This window comes from Capsicum annuum, chromosome 2 (genome assembly GCF_002878395.1).
Source record: "Capsicum annuum cultivar UCD-10X-F1 chromosome 2, UCD10Xv1.1, whole genome shotgun sequence".
In the NCBI taxonomy this organism is placed as follows: domain Eukaryota; kingdom Viridiplantae; phylum Streptophyta; class Magnoliopsida; order Solanales; family Solanaceae; genus Capsicum; species Capsicum annuum.
This window is the reverse complement of record NC_061112.1, coordinates 94,500,972-94,510,585: the sequence shown is the minus strand read 5'-3', so window position 1 is coordinate 94,510,585 and position 9,614 is coordinate 94,500,972. Positions and strand designations below refer to the sequence as shown.

At 32.9% G+C, this 9,614-nt stretch overlaps 1 protein-coding gene, 1 long non-coding RNA gene and 2 other non-coding genes across 4 annotated transcripts; 1 reads left to right on the top strand and 3 right to left on the bottom strand.

The window, feature by feature from the left end:
• Positions 1-2,386, top strand: LOC124895907. The gene is made up of 2 exons (XR_007052072.1): positions 1-398; positions 2,096-2,386. It is a non-coding gene; the product is annotated as an uncharacterized LOC124895907 (long non-coding RNA).
• On the bottom strand, positions 536-642 carry LOC124896431. The gene has a single exon (XR_007052794.1). It is a non-coding gene; the product is annotated as a small nucleolar RNA Z103 (small nucleolar RNA).
• LOC124896465 lies at positions 905-992 on the bottom strand. Its single transcript, XR_007052827.1, has one exon. It is a non-coding gene; the product is annotated as a small nucleolar RNA SNOR75 (small nucleolar RNA).
• Positions 2,387-6,301: 3,915 nt separating the features above from the next.
• On the bottom strand, positions 6,302-8,806 carry LOC107858725 (protein COBRA; the record flags this gene model as incomplete). The annotated part of the gene is given in 5 exon segments (XM_047406421.1): positions 6,302-6,960; positions 7,164-7,441; positions 7,538-7,697; positions 7,951-8,407; positions 8,727-8,806. Coding segments are annotated over 5 exon segments (1,268 nt in total), but the record flags the coding sequence as incomplete, so codon positions are not given.
• Between the last annotated feature and the right edge of the window lie 808 nt (positions 8,807-9,614).

Genomic DNA, 9,614 nt, shown 5'->3' with positions numbered 1-9,614 from the left:
AATACACCTCTGTATGTGTAACAATAGCAACTTTCGTATTTTTTTTTGGGGGTGTCATTTACCTCAAGGGTTAGAGTGAATTACTCATTACTTTCTCTAAGGCCAAAAGAATTAGAATACGTATCTCATCAATTGACTTATTTTGATAACTCGGTACAAACTTCCATTCATTTTATCCTCTTAATAAGAGACTCAAATTCACAACCTTAAGCTATTTCCAGAAATATTAATGATTAGAATTCAAAGCCTTAAGCTATTTCCAGAAATACTCACGCCAAACGAGGCTCGTTTTATCCATCATAGAAGTACCTATTAATCTCTGCTTACTTTCAACTCCAAAGCATTTGAGTAAAATCAAGATTGATGTCATATTGATAAAGATTGGTGCCTTCTAATTGGTAAGTAAAATTTATATTTGTTAAATTATAAGAACTTCATGAAAATTGAACTCCATGGATGTCAGGCTCAGTCGCTTCTTGAATTAGAATCATATTTAACATTAACAAAAAAATTTAAAAAGTGCAAAGAAAGAGATATGGATCAGAATATCTGGCTTGGATTTTCCCCCAAAAGGAGAAAATACATAAAAAGCGCTCAGTAATTTCAGCTTCGATCATCTGGGGAAATATTCATCACATCCATACGTAAAATTCATTCAAAATAAATTGCTGACCTCAAACAAACCAAGAAATACCAATTTTTTAATCTACATTTAACATCAAGAAAATTAGAGAAAAACCACTACTGTTGAGCTGAATATAAAAATCAAAAATACTTATTTTTAAATCTACACGGACATTTAAGAATTTTTTTAAAAAAAAAAACGAACAAATGGAGATGTTACTAAACGAAAACTTAAAAAAAAAAACTAGAAAATAGAAAAAGGGCTGATGGAGATTGGAGTTCCTCTCAAACAAATGCCTCGATTTGTCTTCATACATTTTAAAAGAATGGATTATCAGACTCGTCATCCGTGTTGTTCATCACTGAGAAACTCCCAAAACCACCATAAACTAGCAAAAATAATGAAATCAAAAGTTTTTTTCAAGAAACAAAAAGAACAAGTGAAATTTGTAGGCAAGAATTGATTGCCCTTATGATATACTAGCACTAGACTAGTTAGCCAAAAAAATAAAGCACAGACAAGAATGGCAAATGAGAGATGCAACTATAGTTTACGAAGCAGTTGTTCTTATAGGTTTAGCGTTAGGGTTTCTATCACCAGAAGGGCTTCAAAAAAATTATTTGGGCCTGCTATTTGTGGGCCTGTAGAAATTCTTTGTTTACTATGCAAAATACTACAATTTTTAATTTTTTAATTAAAAAGAGAGAAATAATATATATTCCACTAAAACAGCATGTGTATTAAGGGAAAAGGGTCAAATATACTTCTCTACTTTCATTAATTGATTAATTTTGTCCTTTGTTATAGGGTCTATTTATACCCACACTGTTAACAAACTTGTCAAATATATCCTTCAACTTAACACTTTTCACTTTCTTACCAAAATTGCCCCTTTCAGTTATATAGGGAAAGAGGATTAGTTGATTAACACTTTTCAACTAATCAACAAACCAAAAATGCCCTTGATGAGAACATTAACAAAACAAAATCACCATTCATTCATAATTAAAATTATAAAAAAGAACTATGTACTGATATAATTTTTTGGCATTTTTAGTTCTTTCTATCTTACCTTCGCTCCTAGTGATTCTTTCCACCAATTTCTCACTTTTTAAAATAGCCTTTGCAATGACCTTCATTTTCCTGACGTTCTTCGTTATTTTCATCTGTACTTCCTTGGTTTTTCTATATGATCTACCTATATTTGGTTTTGGAGCTGCTAATTCCGAAGTATCCATTGCCTGGGGACCCGTGATCGTCTGGTCAGTGGAAACATCCATTACAGCTGGGCCATTTCTCTTCTTGTTTCTGTTCTTCGCCATAGCTAAACGAAGGCAAAGACTATAGCTAAATTATCTTGATTTGCTTAATATATGATGTTTAGATTGTACAAAGCAGTTTGAGGAATCTGCTTCCCTTTCTAAACTTTTGTGCATTTCATCCGTGTTTTTTTTTTTTGGTATTTTTTAGATCCATTGTGAGAAAGTCTTAGGTCAGTGGTTATGTGGTGAAGCTGATGGCGAGAAAATTGGGAATTGAACTTATTTCACTCCGTTTTGCTCGAAGACGATGAAAATGAAGGCATGGTGGAACCATTTTTCAAAAACATGGAAAACCACAAAAGCCCAGCTCCCATATATTCATTTGGATGAGAATTAATTTGACCGATTTTCGTAAAATTATGATTCTTTATTCAAAGTAAAACTACTTTAAAATTTGTGTGATTCTTTAATATAGTGTTATTTAATTTGTTTGATGATATATCAATTCTTTTTCTTAATTTTTTCAGCCATGAAAGAGTAATTTAATCTGGAGTTCACCCTCTTTAGGGTCGTTAATTTGATTTTATTTCGTTAAAATTTTTCTGTAGATTATGGGTCAAATTAAATGAGAATCCATTTGTAATGGGTGATTTCAATTTTAAAGGGGCAATTTTGATATGAATGTGAAAAAGTGTTAAGTTGAAGAGTACATTTGACAAGTTTGCTAACATTAAGGGGTCGTTTGGTAGAGTGTATAAGATAATACTTAATAGGGTGTTTTAGTAATGCTGGGATTAGTAGTACTGGGATTAGTAATACTGGATTAGTAATGCTGGAATTATTTTTTATGCAGTGTTTGTTTTGATGTATTGAAAACAATATGTATTGTTATATTTTAAAAAGAATATTATTTGTTTACAAAAAAACCCTTGACATACAATAACTTTGTATATTTACTTTGCAAAGCTTTATTATTCTTTTTTTTTTTTAAAAAATCAACAATATAACTATAGTAATAACTTATTTTGGAATTTTAAGATTTAATCATTCACTTACAAATAAAATAATTTGTTATCTTTTCTTTATTTTCTTGTTGTTCGCACTTTGTGGTGTTCTTAAGTTGGAGGGGATACGTGTAACTTTTGAATAAGACAATTACATCGTTGTTAACATAAAATTGTGTTCCGTAAAGTGTTAAATTTAAGATATTTTTTTTATTTGTGATACATTCTATTTACAAAATTAAAGCTATATGCAACCATGCAATTTGTTTCGGGTTTTGACAAACAAGTATTTTCTAAGTTAATGGAGTAGTTTTTTTAATGATTAAAATTATCTAGAGGAATATTATCATATTGAAAATTGAAAAGAAATAACTCATATTGAATAAAGTAAAAAAGATTTAAAAAACATTTAAAAGAATTTAAGGGCATTTTTGTATTTATTAATATTTATCCATGGATTGTAATCCATGGATTACTAATCCAACCAAATTGGATGTATTAGTTAGACACCCTATAATACCATATAGGGTGTATAACTAATCCATGTATTAGTTATACATTACTCCTTATTTGCTACCAAATATTGTATTAATTTATCCTACATTTTAGTACATGGATTAGAAAAATAAACCCTCTTACCAAACGACTCCTAAGGGTATAAATAGCCTCATAGTACAACAAAGAGCAAAGTTAGCGAATTAATAAAAGTAGAAGGGTATATTTGATCCTTTTCTCTATGTTTAAATATCTTATTCTTCTCTCATTTTTAAATCTGTCTTCCTCGTTCGATTCTGTGGCCAGTTCCCTACTGTTTAGTGCGCTGACAGTAAGAACAGACTTTGGAATACCTTGGGAAACCAAAAAAAAAAAATCTGTCTTCCTCTCCAGATTGAAATCCCGTTGCGTTGTTCACTCTTTTATCATCCAAATATATAGTTTAGTGGTTACATTTCCTTCATCTAACCAAATGGAGTAACATAAAACCTTCTTGTTTCATCTTCCACATAAATCTTCCCGCTCTCCAAAATGTTCTTAGGTCATATACAAAATGTATTCCAATGCTGATGTTTTCCAAGCAAAATCCAAGCCATCAAAATGACTTTTTTGCTTAAATTGCATCGATTTTTCTCTTTACTAATTATACGGGGAATATATTTATTAAGAAATCACAGGTACATAAAGGTTCCTTAATAGAATAAATCTGCATCATGAACAGTTTCTGCAACCATCTGCGATTGTGAATGAGAATTTATCGCAGTCCCAAATACTATTGCCTCTGTTTCATATTAGTTGACCTATTGACTTGGCACGTCCATTAAGAAAATATTAATTAGTAGGTTATTTTATCAAATTAGTCTTATTAATTATGCTTTGAAAATATAAATTTTAGTAAATACACCTTATTTAGTCATTTAATGTGAAGAGTAGTATTGAAAAAATATAATAAAATCCTCTTAATTTCATCAAATGAATAACTAAATTAAAATAAATATTTTGAGAAAGAGGATCAACTAAAACGAAACGAAGGAACATTTACTCTGTAATTAACTGAATTTACTTCAAAATGTTTAGCTATTAAAAAAAGTCATTTATCATACACTCTTGACTCTTCCTAAATTTATCCTTATTGCCTCATTGATAAGCTCACAGAATAATAGAAATTGCTAAAGAAGCAAACATTTCACAGGAAATAAGAGTTAATAGCTTAAATGGTCACTCAACTTTACATTTTTATTTCAGAAAATCACTTAACTTTAGACTTTACTCACAAAGTCACTCAATCTATTTTATTATATTTTAAACCAGTATAATTTCTTTTATTAACAAAATTTTTAAAAATATAAAATATTAATCTAATGACCCTTTTACCCTTTATCCTGTATTCCCCTTGCATTGCAGCTTTTCCTTTCCACTTTTCATCTTTCCTCTTCTCCTATTTACTCATCTGTTGTGTCATTTCTTGAATTTTCACTGACTTTGTCAATAGTAAGAAGTTCAACATAAAGGACGACCCTGTGAAAGCCCTAGGTGTTGTTCTACTGCCTGCCTAGACAGACACCGATGTCTTGTAACTGACTTCGGTAATGTTATCACTCTCACAAATTTATTTTAGAACACGTTAAGTTGTTTGGCTTTTTTTAAAAAAACAAGCATCAAGTTTTTCTAAGGCACATATTCTAATCAAGACAGAGTCTTCTGAAAATTATTTGGGTGCTTGAAATTACGTCACATATTGGAAACAATTTATCTATCTTCATGAAGTAGGGTAAAGTTGCGTACACACCACCCTCCCCTAGATCATAGAATTCAGTGTTTCAAAAATATCATGCCGGGTATCCACACTTCACAGAAGTCGTGATGTGATTTGTTTTAGACTCTATAGGAAGAAAAAGAAGTAAAACTCTTTCAAATTGGTATAGAGGCAAAAGAGACCATATCATATCACAATCATATCCTAATACACAATACAAGAATATCCTAAGTAATAAAAAGAGTTTGCATGAAACAACCTTGTTTATCTTCATATTCATATCTTCAAGGTACAACAATGCTAATTCAATAACATAGGTCATAATTAGCTGTATGTAGTAGTTCACACAGTCATTACACAATTTTTGGAGGGCCATTTTCAATTATATTGTGCCTTTTCAATAGTCCAGTTCAAAAACTCTACAACGATGTTCCAATCTCTATCTTGTATGCATATACACAAATCATATATAGGGCAGGCAGAATATTATTCTAGTAAGTGCAAATCAATAAAAATTCACTAGTATTAATAAACTTGAAGTTACAAAGCAAAACAACCCATGATTTGCATAATGATATGTTACGTAATTAAAGTTGAGCTTAATAAGTTAGGCCTACATTTGAGAGCAAAATAATCATAACATGAATACATGAAATACTCGAAAAAATAAAACCAAACATTTCTCCAGTAAGGGTTTACCCAGAGGACTAAAACCACCAGTTGTATCAAATGAAATACTCTAGAGGTTGGTATCAAATGAAAGAAAGAGTAAAAGGGTTGCTAAATGGATATTTTGTATTTTTCAGAATTTGTTATTAAAAAAAAAATTCACATAAGCAAAAATTAGTTTAAAAAATAATAAAATAGGTTGGGTAACTTTGTGAGTAAAACATAAAGTTAAGTGACTTTCTGAGTAAAGTTCAAAGTTAATGACAAAATCCAAAGTTAAATGACTATTTAAGTTATTAACTCCAGAAAATAACACATGCATTACAGAATGTACCACTAATATGCTGTAAAAACACAGGCTATGACAGCTGATAATAATGGCAGATTAGGCTCAAAATTTACGGAGAGAACGAAATCGGCAACTGTGTTGCAAAGAATCTTTTTTTACAAGATACAAAAAGTGGTTACATCGTGTGATGCGGCAGAAAAATAAGAGAACTAAAGAATATCATATAATTAACTGTATCTGTGCTTCTGAATGGTCTTTATTCTCATACACCCTGAGATCACTGTGAATTGAACAAAATCTACATAACAAAAATGACTTTACTACAAAAGAAAAACATTTGATACAAACTGCTTAATGAAAATTGTGGCACCAATTCCACCAGCCCTTAAAAGCATGCAGAGGAAATTAATATTTGCCATGAACAAGTATACCCGATCCATAAGAATGGTCAGCATCACTGTTCAGACATACAACGCTCCAATCAGTTTCCTCATTAGAGCAAGCTAATCAACCCAAAGATGATAACTTACTGAGAAAGGCATTTGGCGTTTATCCAATGAGAGGTTTCTAGACAAGTGCAAAGAAGAGTAACGTAGAAAGCATCAGTGTTACCACTAGCTTTAGCGAAGAAACCTTCCATATGTTACCAGCATTTGGCATATAAGGATATGAATCAGGAGGTGGCATGACACAATTATCCCCATTGAAATAAACTCTGCGTGGAAAAGCCCACCCCTTCTCAAAAGTGAAAGTCGATAAATCCTTGCGGAATAGCAGCTCGGACTGCACGTTTCCTAATGGACCAGCTTGCATGAGCAGATCATTGTAGAATTTCATACCCCAGAGCATAGCAGTGTCATCTGTAAAAGTTCCAGGAGGTTAGCCATATCATTCAATCTCTAAATTGATCCGGAAATCATAGTATTTCCAACCCAAAGCATGAAATGAAATTCTTTAAAGTAGTGAAACGATACTGCTGGAAATCCATCGAATGTATTTAACAGTAAAGTAGTAGCGACTAGTTCATGAAAGCTTTAATTATAATAATAGATAAAAAGCTTACTTATTGCTCCATAAGGAGTTAATGACTTGTAATGGAAGCTGAATAACTGAGTAAGGTTGTCGAAGTTGGGATGCTGGACAACTAAGTTCCATTGTGTATAATTCATATTGTAATTGAAGTTAGTTATAGTGACCTTCACCCTCCAATACTCCTTGTAGTTGAGTTTCACATGCCAGTGAATTCTAATAGGGCACATATGACTTGTGCACTGAACCAAAGGAGCATAGTTGTTTTTTCCGAGGCCTGAAACAACTGAAGCAAGGTGTGGTTCGTCTTGACTGCGAGCAGCAAAAGATGGAAGTAAATACCAACATTGTTAAGAACAAAACTATGCCAAAAAATTGAAGGAAAAAGACGTGTTTTGCAGGACTTACTCTACACAATTTCCATGCTGAGTGCCATTCTTCTGGCAGCCGCAAGTGCATGTTGGGCACGGTACAATGGTGTCATTGTAGAAGGATGAGAGGGAGACACAACATGTAGGAGTTTTTTGAGCTAGGAACTGTGAGTATGTGCATGTGACATTCCAAGTCACTGTCATCAACAACACAAATAGTTAGAAATTAATGCTCAGGGTAATTATGAAAATCTTAATGATAAAGATAGTGTAGTTAAGGTGTTTAAAGAATAATGCAAATGCTTTGCAAGGAAAAGATAATAGCCTTTAAAGAGGAAGGTATTCAAGAATTTCATAATTGTTTCATGGGCAAAGAGAAATCTCAACAACTAGAATTAGATGTCATTGACCATAAGACAAAGAATTCATGATTCGAGCCAAGTAACTTACTCATGGCCTGTGTTGCTCGTCTCCCATCATTAGTAACGAACTTGGTGGGTTTAACAATTTTAGCTGGTCCACAAGTATAACCAGGCCCTGGTGCCTTCAAGGTGAAGTTCTTCGGAACTCTAACTGTCTTATTTGTTGTTCCCGCAGCACCAACACTGACTTGGAATGAGCTAACAGCAGTTTCAGGATCTTGCCCCCATGAGTTGATCACTCCTCCCTTGCAGCAATTTGCAATCTGCAGATTGTAAGGAGTTCCGGGCAGTAAATCAACCACCGTTGGATCCTTCTTGCAGCAATGGGGAATGTTCCCTTTAAATTTTGAACAATCTCCTTGCTCGGTCGTTTGAGCTCCCATCATGTTCCATATCACCTCCTTCTTTGCCCATGTCCATCCCAAAGTCCACCCTGGTGCTTGAATATGTCTATATTGCTGGAAGTTGAACATAGTCACAACAGCCTGTCCATTGGCAATAATAATGATCAGAAACTTGCAATTTGTTGATACTAATAAGGAGAAAAAGAAGTATAGTTATATGCGGACTATGATGAGCTCCATCCAAAAAAGGATAGAGCTGTTGCTAAAGAACAAAATTTTTTGTATGCACTAAGTTAACACGCAATAACACTTGAAACAACTAATGAGTGGAAAGGCAATTGTCAAACAAACTGAGAAACTCAGTGCTATAGATGCAGACTGGTTGTTCTAGTCCACATTGGTTTTGACAAAAACGGTGGATGGGGGAGGGGTGGGGGAAAGGAGAGAGACTACTACTTACAACATATCCATCTGGTGTCCAGCTGATGACATCCCACTTTATTGTGATGTTCCCATTGGGATCAAGTGCATCGAAGGCATCTAGAAGAAAACCAGAAATAAAAATGTGAAAATTGTAAAAAAGCACGCAGACATGCACAGAAACAGATCTACACTGATGTAGTAGGAAAGGGTGAAATGAATCACACATATCTGATCCAACATAAATAGTCTAACAAATTTAAATAGTCTAACTGTCCCTAGACTGTGTAAAGAGTTAAATCACTGTTCTATATATAACTTAAACTTTCAAGACCTAGCCTATATGACAGAATATGATCCTCAAAATGGATAGTTCTGAACTGGGTTCACCAGTTTATATTCAACCAGCCATTAGAATTGACCTATCAATACAGGTTCAGAGCCAAACTTAAACATCTTCGTTGATCTCGTCTTTAAGATAATGAAGAAGCATTAGATTAGTATTATATGAAACCATTATGAAAAGACAATTCAATTATCATAGCACATAAAGAAAACATTTAGCTTCCGATATAATCTTTAAGTATGAGCCAGAGTGAAAGGAAAACAGGATTGATCTAAATCCATTTTAGTAAGATTTATCACTATCCATTGTTGGGTTCAATCAACAGAAGCATTAAAGATCTAACTTTCAAGTTCAATTTTTCCTGCAAAATCCCAAATCAAGAACCAATTTGCCTTAATCCATATTTTGATTGGCTAGAAGCAGATCAATCTTTCGGTCCATCAAATCCCACAATAACAAATATGATGTAATACAACACATAAAAATCAAATCTTGATATTTCAAATCACAGGAAAACATCCTAAATCCTCCAAGAAAAGCCACCACCAACTCTCAGCATTACCAAATACTTCAAACCCAAAC